The sequence below is a fragment of the Calonectris borealis genome, chromosome 6, assembly GCF_964195595.1.
Source record: "Calonectris borealis chromosome 6, bCalBor7.hap1.2, whole genome shotgun sequence".
Taxonomy (NCBI): Eukaryota; Metazoa; Chordata; class Aves; order Procellariiformes; family Procellariidae; genus Calonectris; species Calonectris borealis.
This window is the reverse complement of record NC_134317.1, coordinates 35,746,082-35,759,514: the sequence shown is the minus strand read 5'-3', so window position 1 is coordinate 35,759,514 and position 13,433 is coordinate 35,746,082. Positions and strand designations below refer to the sequence as shown.

The 13,433-nt window shown below is 39.4% G+C and overlaps 1 protein-coding gene across 1 annotated transcript in view; it reads right to left on the bottom strand.

The window, feature by feature from the left end:
• The window catches only part of COL5A2 (collagen type V alpha 2 chain), a 50,551-nt gene extending 47,736 nt beyond the window's left edge, over positions 1-2,815 (bottom strand). The window contains exons 1-3 of the mRNA XM_075153899.1: positions 2,745-2,815; positions 2,172-2,225; positions 1,301-1,403 (exon numbers count right to left, since the gene is read on the bottom strand). Of these exons, the coding sequence (XP_075010000.1) occupies positions 1,301-1,403; positions 2,172-2,225; positions 2,745-2,815 (228 nt within the window). The remainder of the gene's footprint in view (positions 1-1,300; positions 1,404-2,171; positions 2,226-2,744) is intronic.
• Between the last annotated feature and the right edge of the window lie 10,618 nt (positions 2,816-13,433).

The window sequence follows — 13,433 nt, the reverse complement described above, 5'->3', positions numbered from 1 at the left end:
GTTTCTTTTTAGAACAGGGTCTACTTTTTAGTCACCAAACCAATGTTGGGGTTTTTTTAAATAAAATCTTGATTATACTTCTATTTATTTTATATTCTTTATCTATTTATATGTATATGAAAAAAAGCTTTTTCATTTTCTTTCACCAGCTCAAGGTCAGTAAGGTTTAAAAAAAAAGGAAAAAAATTCAGAGAGAGGCCACGAGGTGGCACCGTTTAAACAGGCAACCGACTCATTCTGGCCCGTGGCTGCTGCTGTGCGGGAAACTGTGACAGGTTTCGCCTGGCGTGGAATAAAAGGAAAAGCAGATCATGGTGTATAAATCGAGTGTAAATCCATATTGAAACAAAACATATCAATGGTTCTGAGGATGCTCCAGCTTCTTTTCTGTCTTCAAAAGATTATTTGTAAACACCTGAAATTGTATCATGCTCCAAAACTCCCCCTCCCTAAATGCATTTTGCAAATGCAAACATACTATTCCCTAGCTGTTTCTCTCTCATTGTTACACTAACAAAGAATCTGAAGTAAAAAATATGCTAATACTCCTGAATTCACTTTACATCCCAGGGTCCTGCTTTTGTAAAAGGCAGAGATCCATAGCAAGGTTGAGTTCCTTCTCAGTAGGGTCAGTAGGAGCCCATAGAAAGAACAAATAAAAAAATCCAAAGACACAAACAAAAGACTTGGAAATGTGCTTAGTGGTTTTGTAATAGCAGCAGTCAGTAATGTATTTACCCAGACTAATTTTATAAAGGGTGTCTGTACAAGGTTACCTGCTCCATGAGGTATTTTGAACGAACTGCAAACAGTGCAGAGAGGTTTTCATAATATAAACGGCAGGTGTGAGCTAACTTTTGTTTTTCCGCAAGTATAAATAAAAACCCCTGCGCTAGCAGTCACTCTGTAACCAAAGCAGTGCTCTTTGGTCTCAGACCTACGTAGCTCTGACATACACACAGCTCACCAGAACCTTCGACGTAACATTTTCAAAGGAGCTGACTGGTTCCTAATCCCTTGATATTCCTTGAAAGCAGTATAATAACCTGTGTCAAAGGAACTCAAAACTATTTACAGCCTTTTGGTATTTTAGGTGCTTCTAGCCACCACTCTGAAGAGACATATAAGGGATGCATGGCACAGAATCAGAAATTATTTAGCATCTCATTGATAATACTGCAGATGAGGAAAGCACTTCAGACGTCTCTATAAACAGTCAAGATTCCTCTGCGCACCACAAGATTTCACAGTTACTTCCAGAATTCTTTTAAGCATCTTGATACTCATTCATCAGACAAACGTCTAATGGTGATCTAGAGAGCAGCAGTGGCCTGGCACCCATCTCAGAGTGGCTACACGCTGCTTTAGAAGTGTCGTTACCATCTATGGACAACAGGCACTCACTGGAGGAACAGCAGAAAGGAGTCAGTTTTAGGCCTATGCCTAAACTCAGTATTGGCTTGCTCTCTTGAGGGATAGGAAAATATCCACACAGAAATTACAATGATACAACTCTTTAAAATCTGCTTTTAGCAGCTTCGGCTCCTTGACCTAGCTTTTTCAACAGGAACGTGTCATCTTTGGTATTTTCAGCACTCCCTTTTGGCCTTTCTGTGGTTCTCCACATGCAGACACCGAAATTCCCTTATGCAGTCTTCATTTCCACTGAGCAATCTTGATTATATTATTCACCAGCATACCAACATATGTAGTCACATATTAACTCCTGCTAACTTCCTGAGCTTTGCCTTTCCTGAAATACTCTGAGCCCCACAGCTCACACTGCTTCTGGTGCACAGTTAGTAACCAGCAAAAAGTCAGGGAGTTCTTAAACAGGCGAACATGATGTTCCGGTTTTGTTGTTCTGTTGGCTTTTTTTTTTTTTTTAAATTCTGGAGAAAGCCGTACTCTCAGACACTACTTTGGGTAACTGTTGAGAAAGTATGGCTTTTAGTGGAAATACTGCTAAACCTCTGTCAATTATCTCAAAACATTCAGGTTTCAATCTACCCAGGGAATGGTGAGATAGAAATGTTTTTCTGTTTGTTACCTGATTCTTGGAAAATATGAGGAAAGTTCTGGTAACTCTAAAAGACATGGAGACTGTTTAAAGCCATCTAACCTTTTGAGGTTAGTCCAGTACTTGATTTCTGAGATATTTAATAACTTACAGGTCTTCCCTTTGGGCCTCGTTCTCCTCGTGGTCCTTGTGAGCCTGGAGGTCCCTAAAAGAAAGATTAGAAATATTAAGTACCTTTTAAACTAGCTAACTATTAATAAAACTCTGAAAATATGAAATGCAATGCTTATTTGAAAATTAGTTTGTGGGGTTTTTTGTTCACATGATCATAAAGAGAACAGCTACAGTCACCAAGTATTCAATATTTCTTCTCAATTGTACGTTGTCTGAAGGGAGTAGAATCAGGCTGCAGAGATCTACAAAACGGTTTCACCTCTCATGTGCTCCACAGGTTAATTTAGCAAAGGTTTTCTGAATGCTGGAGGCTCTTACTGCAGAGATGTACAGGTTTGAGACACCCTTCCTGCTAGCCCAGAACCGCGCTCTGCTTAGCCACAGCCGGGGAGCATACTGCATCTCCTTCGACTCCTGCTAGATCCCAGCTAGAAAAGCATTCCCCAGCATCAACCTCGCACAAAGCTCCTCAGACGTGCATGTACTACAAGCACGCATCCATTCCCTTCAAGCATGGGCTAGACCTGAGACTAGTAAAAAATCCCATAACCTTGTTGCCTCCTCAAATCCAGCAGCTTTGCAGGCAATACCCGCCTCAGGCACGGAAGAGTCCTCCTTCATATCATCCTCACGATACAAAACAGAAATGGCAGAAAGTGGAAAATGCTATCATCAGAGAAACAGAAGATCAAAAAATACTCACGGCTGGTCCCGGCCGGCCTCGTATTCCTGAAACCTAAAGAAGGCAATATGAATTAAATTTACCACACAACATTATGGCTATATTTGTCATGAGTACCCTACAGAAAATTAGTTAGTGAAAAGTAAATAGCGAATGAGAAAATTAAAGCACCAGGCAAGTTGTAAGGCTTGTTGTGGGGGGGGAAAAAACATTTCCACTGGTTATCTCTTTCCAGTTTGGAGTCTTTTTATAAGCAATATGAGTGAAATCTTGGAAGTATCATTGTTATTCTAAAAAAGATGAAATAAGCAAGTGAATTACAATGATTTAGGCTCAACTTATCGATTCTTTTAATTTGTCTTCATGCTAGAAAGGAATAATAAAGATAGAAAGTGACAATCTATTTCACCAGTTTTCTCAAGTGTCTCTACACTTTCCAAATACTAATTTACCAATATAGCTCCACAAAATTCTAAATATAAAAATAAAGATTATGACAGATTTAACTCAATAAGATTTTTTCCCAAACTGCAATTGACAGGAATTTCTAATGTTAGATATGTGAAATAGCATAATTAATTCCATTCCTTTCATTCCTAGGCTGTACATTTTTTTTGTATTTCCTTAATTACTGCAATTCTGCTTTAAAGCATTAAAATGTTCTAGGGGGTGCTGATAAATGAAGAAAAAAATGGACTTACAGGTGGCACTATTCCAGGTTCTCCTTTTTGTCCCTGTAGGAAAAAGATGCAAAAACATCAGATGGCAGAAAACAAGTGAAAGTGCAATTAACAGTACCAGTTTCACCAATACCATCCCTGTGACTGTGACAAATGCTAAGACTTCTCTAAGGATACAACTGAGACTAAATTAAAGTACCTACAATAGCTAATCCGTACTATTTTTAATTACTATGGACACTGATTAAATGAAGGCTATAAATTAACAGACTTTCTGTAACTGCATAACATACTGGCTGAAAGAAGAGTCAAACTAAAAAATCACCATGATATTTAAGTACTAGAAAACATGTTATAGTTCTGTTATTGGATTATTTGATTCATATGAAATACATAGCCCAGAGCAGCATTCAGACTCCATTTCTTCAAGGTATTAAATTAAAATTCATATTCTTAAATTTATGGACATAAAAAACCTGCATGCCCATCTGCGGCATAGGGACAGAATACAAAACGGTATCACATAGCTTCAGAGTGAAGGACACAGCATTTGCCAATTGACTTTTCTTTGAGCTGAATGTATTGACAATGATTACATGTTACATAAAATAACTGGGTTTAGACCTGTTGGTCGTAACCGTTTTATTAAGGAAAAAAGGAGGACTTTGTAAAGATAAAAAATTTCCTGCCTTGTTTATCAAGTAATAATAAGCTGGTTACAGTCCATTTATTTCCATAAACTACCTCTGCATAGAGAGCTACTCAGTTTTAGTGAGTATATATTCTTGATCGTCTAAAAAGTATTTCTATTATTTCTTGTAGCTGCTTACTATCTTAGAAGCACATTTACCAGAACGTATTTCAATTTCTTTTGTAAGACTAGATCTTCTTTTTGTTTAATTGCATACTACGAGAGATGCTGCCCACAGAAGTGTGGCTCTGTGCAAGAACACATCGCCCTCGTTCTTCATCAGGGCCCGGACCAAGCGTTCCCGTTGAACACTCAGGCTCCGGCAGACCCACCTCCTGCGGTAAAGGACCTTCACAAGTACTTGGGTAATGGTTGCCAGTGTTTTACTTAGCGTTGACTCGAACATGGCCGTGATGTTATGCAAGCTGCCTTGGGTGGCCTGAATTTTTACCACAGTGAAAGTAGAAAGGATGCCAAAAAACTGTTTTCAGCATGGTTTCATACATTTAAATACAGCTGAGGCGTATTTTTGTATTTGTGCAATCCTCCAGTGATTTATACAAAACCCCAGTTATTCATGGTCAAGTGTACAAAATAATGAAATACAACAGCAAATGTAAGAAACCCAAAATTCTTACTAAAACACTAGATCAAAGAGCACTGTAAAACATTGTTTAAAACTTGAATTTGTAAGTGTAACTTTACATTGGAGCTCATCACGTCAATGCTGTGGGGTACCAGCTAGAAGACAGAGTACTTTCGGGGTAAGTTTGCCTAGCAGTCACAGGTGTCACCTCCTGTAAATACACCTGACCTGGGGTACAGCCGTACACAAGACAGGCTGCAAAGCCGATGTGCCAGCCGCGTCTCGTACCTCAGTGTGTCATACCTCACTGGCTGCTCCAGCCTACGGGCAACAGCTACCTCGTGATTGATAGGGAATGAGGTCAAAGCTAACACAGGGACAGCTCGGCAGGGTGCAGTGACGCCTTGCACCACAATCCAGACGTGCCTCCTGCACAAAGTTTTAACAACTCCAGCAGGAACGGTTAGAGGGGTTGTGCTACCTACTGCACACTGGGCAGCTAAGTCTCAGCGGAAAACGAGCTGAAAGTTTTAATAGTTTGGCTTCTAATGACCTAGTGGTCCCTTTCCTCATTTTGTGGCACTGCTAGAGACGAAACAACCGAACTACTCAAACTGGAATTCCTTTTGTATAGGCAGCAGGGATTTTCAGTCAAGGGATTCTCTATATTAAGACAGGATTTTTGCCTGCATCCCAGCATTTTTTCCATGTAGACTGCAATCTCCCTAGCCACTAAGGAAGACCAAGAGGAAAGAATTAAGTGTTTTTAACAGAGCTTATATTTAATTTCTGTGAAGTGCTCCAAGGAGATGCAAAAGGTTCTTTTAACAGTTGTAATACATTTTTAAAAAATTGTAAAGGAAATCTTACCTTTCTTCCTCTACCTATTAAAAAGGACAAAAGAAGAAAAGAGAGGAAATTATTTTTTTTTACTCTGAGAGACAGAACACGGTAAGAGTTGAGTGAAGGTGTTACAGCTAGAGCCATCCCCGATCCTGGACGCACAGAAGATGGTGAATCACATACAGGGAGCTGGGGAAGTTCCCAGGGACACATATACTCCCTTGTTTAGGTGTGAGGAAACAGAATGGTTTGCAACGATGTCCCCTGATTCTCAGCCTTCTCCAGCATTGCACAGAATAAGAAAAAGCACTTAAGGAAAGCAGAATATCTTGTGGGGAAATGTCAGAAGCTGGCCTAATGATTGACAGTGAAATCAAAGGAAGTTTTATTACCGACTTCAGTACAAGCAATGTTGATGGATCCACAACATATTATATATTTCAAAAGATAGAGCTGACTGAGGGATTTTTGACCATTTCTTGTTTGAAAAGCACCTGCAATATCATGTGCCTGAATTCAGAGCCATATAGCCACACTCATACACACAAAAATCCTTCAGAGGAATGTTTTATTAATATCTTGAATAACAGTACAGAATTCTGGAATGTATCCATACTGCTTTTATATTTGTTGGGTGTACCTTGTTGGCGTTGGCCTAATGCCTCCCACAACACAGCAGGATGCACCATCTATTTATTAATGCTTGCCACATCTTGCTCCATTGCTCAATTACACAAGTCTACTACATGCTCTTTATCATTACTTTGTTCTATATTAAGCTAATCAACAGCAGTTATATATCCTGAAGAAATTGCTTTAATTATTATATATAGAATGTAGTTCAAATAATGCAATACACCGTATTAATGAGCATTTATTGCAAGTTAAGAGATTTTCTTTTAGGAAAGTTGAGGGGGGGTTGCTTCATCCAAGTCTCTCCAGGCGGAAGAAATGGACTGGAAAAGACGTAATCTTGAAGGCATATCACAGAAAGGATGCAAACAGGGAGTTAATAATACTTCGTGCTAATTTTTTTTCTTATGTCTCACAAAAGGATCACGCGGCCATGTTTCCACTTTGGGGAAACACTTTATACTGTTTACATTTTACTGTTTACATATAATGTTTACATTTATTCATCTATTGCAGGGGCCTCGAATTGAGAGTTTTATTAAAGCATGACTTATTTTGTTATATATAGTTATATCTCTCTCTATCTTAATATGTTTATTATATATATTTATCTTAATATATTTATCTTTCAGTTCCAGATGAACCACAAAAAGAAGCCAGAATTCAACCTCTTTGAACTATCAAGGTGGAATTCAGATCAACCTTTTAGTTATAAAGCCATTTGGGCCTATATCAGTTCATAGTCAGAAGAAAACTGTTTCCAGAGCCAGCTCAGGTGCAACCCAAGATGGAAGATAACTGCCAAGTATCTACTCTCTTCAGATTTAAACTTTCACCATGGAAGTACTATTAGAAATTTCAGTGTCATGAGGTTCCTATTTCTTTGGGCTGTCTCTCCTTTTAAAAAAGCGACCTGGAAAGCAATCTTACCAATGGTGGTGTCAAAATCGCGTGTTGTATGGGGACACACAGGACAGCACTCTCCTGGGGGCACCTGCGGGTTCTCACACTCCAGCACATCTTGACACTGAATTTCATCGCAAAGAATAGCTCCGTTGTCACAGACGCAAATTTGGCATGGTGAGGGCTTCCAAATATCCCTGTTCAGGTACATCTGGCCATTCTGAGTGCAGGCTATTTCTTCAACATCTTCTCCTGGATAGGAGAAAGAATATACAACACATTTTCCAACCGTGAAATCGAAGGACGAGTGGTCTGGACAAGGAAAAGAGCACAACTGGAGATGAGAAGCAGCATCATGTACATGAAGAAAACAGTCCACCAGCATAGCTGAAGTTTATATTAAGGACTTCTAAATATCAGTCATCTTAAATTGTCTTTCTTATTTTACCACCTTATTTCCTGATCAGAAAGAAGTCAAATAGTCTCATCATGGAGTGCACAAACCCACCACAGTATCAAATGAACATTGCCTCACATGGATGTCGTTCTGCTCAGTGGGGTACTAACTCTGCATTGAGGAACTGCTGCCGTGTGCCTGCTCTTTGGAACTGTTGTGCGCAGGGCGTTAGAGACGACTGGGGAGAAGAACCTGCGGGACTTCTGTACGAAACGGCATACGCTGCCTGCTCCCTGCTGCAGGTACCTTACACAGCCAGACTTACGGCAGTGTTGAAGAGACATGGCAGTGTTTGTTGAAAAGAAAAACTCATTTATTGGGGTCTTGGTGTAAGGTAATACCAACACGGAGAACCAAATCTTCCAAACAGGACAGTCAGCCACTGTCCAGTGGCAACAGCCATCTCCAGTGCAAGGGTTCTTGCAGCAGGTCTCCAGCTGAGTGCAGAGAGGCTCCTCACACCGCTCATTTTGCTCACAATCCAGCTGGTCATGGCCCTACATGATTACCCCAGCACACACATAAATTATGGCTATGGATATATATATATTAACTACATACAAAATACCTCTTAAATATTTTAACTGTATATGAAAGACTACCCTATGTGGCCATTTATATAGGAATAGCATTGACCAACTATATGCATATGTCCTATCTATGTACATATTTACACATTTGTATGGAGGTCATTCTATTTTAGCTAAGTTGCATACGTCATTTTTAACCTAATCCACTCCATTTACAGAAGGTTTACTTTCTTTCACAATACTATTACTTTTCTTTCTTCTCCTTGAATTCCGATTTAAAATTAATTTCTTACTAATTATTTAGAAATCCTTTCAGTATAGTTTTTGCTCTCTCCTCTCCAACCAATCTACTGTCACCAAGGCAGAACAACTTCCCTGGGTTGAATTCATAACTTAGAAATTTCAAAAATTTCCCCATTTGACTGATGGCAGCATTTAGAGGGACATAACCATCTGTTTAGGTACTGTTCTACCCATACTTAAGCCTATGCTTTTGTTTTCTTTCTACTCTGTAGGCAAATACTCCAAGTATTTGGATTTTTTTTTTAATCACGAGGTGAGTATATCTCGGTATCTCCCCCTAAAAATAAAATATGCCTGATAAAGAATTCAAAAATCAAGTAAAGTGGAAACTTTTCTTCGGGTATCCAACATTTTACAGAGTGCCCTATCAGCAAAAAAAAAAAGATTTTTTTCACTTTGGCCCAATGAATATTTCATCCTCTAAAGAACACAAGCGCCCACAAAAGCAATGAACTGTCCCCAGGCTGTCTCTAGACAATGGGTCACAAACCTGCAAACCAAGAACCCCAGTGCCAAGATGCCCTCCTCCGAGTCATACACAGCAAAGCTGTCACACACAGTCCAAAATTATTCTCCTACCTCTCTGATGCTGCAGAGAAGATTAATCTTACCTGGGTGGGACCTCCATCTGACCAGAAACCTTCCTATCAAAAATGTCTTTGAAACTGGACAATCCAGCTAAAACCATTATCTGAAAACTCCCAAACAGCCCTAATTTCTAACTGATACAAGACTGGGAATGGGGGCAATTTTTCAGAGAGAGAGAGATATATAGGACACATCCCACTAGTCAAAGATCACGACCATTTTTTTTTAAGAAAACCCGTTATTAGCGTAAAAATTAACATCTCTAAGCACAAGGACAGTTTCACTGTTCTATGCATTTCTGTCCTAATTTAAACCAGATGTAAACAGAAAATCACAAAGTGATAAATACGAACAGACTTGGGATTTCAGCTTCATGCCTTAACTCAAGTCCAGTTACTCCATCAATGTCAAAGCTTGGAGAAACAGAGCAGATGTGTCATTAACTGTTGCCTGCCATCACTAACTTCTGCAGCTTTGTAACAGAAACCGAAATCCAAATTTATACCAGGTCAACTCCTCTCTTCAATCGGTTTATGACACCCACTGACAAAATGACTCGAAGGGGTGCTGCAGAAGCTCAGGAGAAAATGTTTTCGGTGTGAAGTAAAGACATCAACCAAGTGTGCTCTACAGTCCATTTATGACACTGTGAGAATCATTTTCCAAACTGCAGAGCGTATTTTGGAAAGCACTCTTCTCGCTTCTCCCTTGTGTGCATGACATAACGTGCTGTCTGACATATTTAGCCTTTTCCCCCCAGATGTCTGGCATATGGTCTATGTCTTCCTTAATGTATCACCCGCAGAACTCGTCGTGCTGTTCAGAAGAGCAGCAGTTTGCATAAATGAAATTTCTAAGTTACTGAGCCCAAAGTCAGCATTCTGTCATAACTTCAAATAAACCACATAGCAACTGCTTTGGCAAATCAGAGCTGAGCCAGATGGTGACTAGCTTCTGCCTGTGTCCCGCTCGGCCGCGGGGAAAGAGGCAGACAAAGGCAGCGGAAAAAAGCACACACCAACTTCTGGAAGTGTACTAAGAAGTCTGCTTTCCTATCAGATCGCAGATATGCTGATAATAAAAAAAACCCCAAACAAAAAAACCCACCCCACAATACTGCCAGAAACCATATTTTCAATTTTAAATCTTTTGCTTATGTTTGGTGCTTCTAGTTTTCCTTTCTGCTGTGACTGCACTACTCTGAGAGAGTAATCTGAAAAGAGCAGCTATTTCAAAAAAGAGCAGCTACTTCAGAAAAAAGCAGCTACTTCAAAGCCAACTCATCCCACAAGCGCATTTTGACATTTTACTCTCGGGCCTGAACTGCAGGCATGTTATCCATCTACACCCAGAGCGGGAAAGGCGGCAAGGGAAATTGTTCCACCATTTCCTTCCTGGTTTGGAAATCTGCAGGTTTTTTTTAATTACAGAGACCAAGTCACAAACTCTTTATGTCGCATGTTCTTTCTACCTCTGCAGTTGTAACACAAGGTGCTGAATGGCTTGAGAAGCAGCTTTGGAAATTATTAATGTGGCAAAAGGATCTGCTAAGCCCATTAACCCATTCCTTTCTTACCAACAAAAAGTACAACTCTAATCGGCATTGGACCCAACTAGAGAATCTACAGGGTTGCAAATCCATTGAAGTCGGTGAAAATGAGTTGCAAAGCAGGCTGCAAATATAAAAGGCAAGGTAGAAGAAATACCCTATGATATATTTAAGGGCTCATTCACTCATGAGCTTGCACAAAGGACCTTAATGAAAGAGGATTTCAACTAAAAGCACAGCAAGTACAACGCAATTATTTTTCTGCTATATATTGATCTGGTGGAGTATCAGTTTTGCTGTAAGGAACTATTTCATCAGAAGTCAAACAGTCAGTTATAGCTAATGTACTAAATCATCATACTCGGAGACTACGCATCAACAGTTTGGAAGTAAAAATCATACCATGCGCTGACATACCCAGGCCCAGTTTTGTGACAACACTGAAACTGCACTAATTACTTGGGGGGGGGGGGGGGAAACCCCGATCCCAGCCACTAGATGGCTGTCAAAGCCCATCAGTCATCGCGAGCAAGTGTCAAAGAAGTTTACGCACAGTAAAGGCTTGGGAGGCACACCCTGCTTTGGGCATTTTATGCTGAGCTTGTTTTCCTTTCAAGTAAATGTTTCTCAAGGTTAATTCCACTTCTCAACAAGCCAACAACAGGACAAGTGTTTTAAAAGACAGCATATGAAACCATTTCAATCTTGCACCACCAGATATACATCATTTTGAAAGCAACACCTGGAAATTCACTGCTGCTTGGTTGCTGTTTAAAGTTACTCCACATTATTGTACCCTTATTGCTTTCATTGATTTCTTGTTCACATCTTGCATGTGAACAAGGAAAGTAAGGTCTAGGCATGGAACCAGGTAGAACAAAAAGAAAGAAAGAAGGAAAATGACACCATAAAAAGAGAAAATTAAGCTGGGGGGATGCGGGGCGGGGGGGGGGGAGAGTGGTAACACAGTGTCTTGAGCAAAAATATTTTAAAAGAAAAGGGTAAGAAGGGGGAGAAAAGAAAGACTACTCCACATGTACAAACAGGGAGGCTTGCAAAACCTGTCATCCTAAGGTCTTACTTTTCCTTACAGAAACGTCCCCAAAGCCCCAAACTATACTCTCCTGTTACCCGTCTCTGCTTATAGACAACCTAATATGTAAGCAGTCAACCACCACTACCTCAGTTGAAGAGATGGCAGGTATATGATGGAAGGGAATAGATCTCTCAATGCCCTACTTGGGAAAAAAATGGCCCAAGCAAATCTTGTAGATATATAGGTTTTCTGCAGACATTACCAACTTTGGTTCATATATGAAATGGTAAGGGAAAGAAACGGATTTGACAGCAAAGCAGCTCCATTTCACTGCATTTTTACTAGACCTACCAATGCGATAACTAAAGGAGCCTAAAGGCTAGTAGACCTACAGCAGAGGAGAACATAGTCTAACAAAGGCAGAAAAGATGATGACTGGTATTGAAAGCACAGACTGCCAGTTTTATGCTTTCTTCTGCTAAGAGGGACTTCTTGATGCATACTGTAATCAAACTCCAATGCTTTTACATTGCTTAACATAAAAAGACTGGAACAGAAAAGGTATGGTTATTTAACGAAAAAGGGTTGGAAACAAAACAGCTTGTGCAGGTAGCTTCTCTTCTTCTCTTTGTCATCCTGATGCTAGTTTGTGAAAAGTGTAAGGAAATATAAGATTACATAGATACAGGGTTTTTTAAGTTTAAAAAAATATCTACAACATGAAAAGCTGAGTTTCAGGTTATGAATTACAAAATTTAATCCTGCTGACTCACAAAGCAGAGGTGCAGAAGTAAATCAAAGTGAAAGATGATACGTGCTAACCGTTTTGCAGATGTACTGTTGTGCGTGTGTACAGACTGCCAAGAGAGGGACAAGAGGAGCTTGGTGTTAATAATCTTTGATTGTCAGCCTGTTGCAACAATAATATAGGGCTTGAGCCAGTTCCCATTAAATCAATGGAAAAAAACTCTCGTTTACTCCAATGAGAATCAGACTGCCTGTTTTGTTTATCCTTTGATAACTTTTTTTTTGAGTGATAATAAAGTATTATCTAAATTACTGTGCCATGCAAATTATAATGTAAACACTAATTATTTTGAAAATCAGATACTTTTCAGGAGTACTGATAAATACAAAACCTATTTTGCATTTGTTGCACAGAAACAATTCTTGTTAATAACGATTAACAAGACACAGTTTACAGTTACATACATAAGGATGAACCTGGAATGCCTTACCAATAAAAGACTGAACTGATTCACAATTCACTTAATATGAAATATTTGATTGTCAAAATGAAATCAAATTTGCCTTCAGACATTTCCATTCAGGATAAATCATACATCTCAGTGAACTTTAGATAACAGCTACAGTACAACAATGCACTTAAATCCAAGTAACTCGGCATTCTCTTGGAAACACTGACCACTAACAAGGTCTGTAACACATTGTTAGTTCACTAAGGGTTACAGAAGATGAATGTTCTCTCAGTGGCTTCAAATTCAGTTTAAGTCTCCCTGCACAGCCAAGAGAATAAGCAATGAATGACACGCACAGATTCATCAAGAGTATCATGCAGAGGATTTATTCACCACAGGACTGTCTAAAAGAATAACTAGCACAGACATCCATTGGTCTAAAATAAGATGACTTTCTCAAAGTCTGTGGCTCTGTGTTGTTTTATGCCAGCTGAAGGTCCGGATGAACATTTCATTTTGCATTTCCCGTATGGAAATATCCTAAGGAAATTAGACTTAT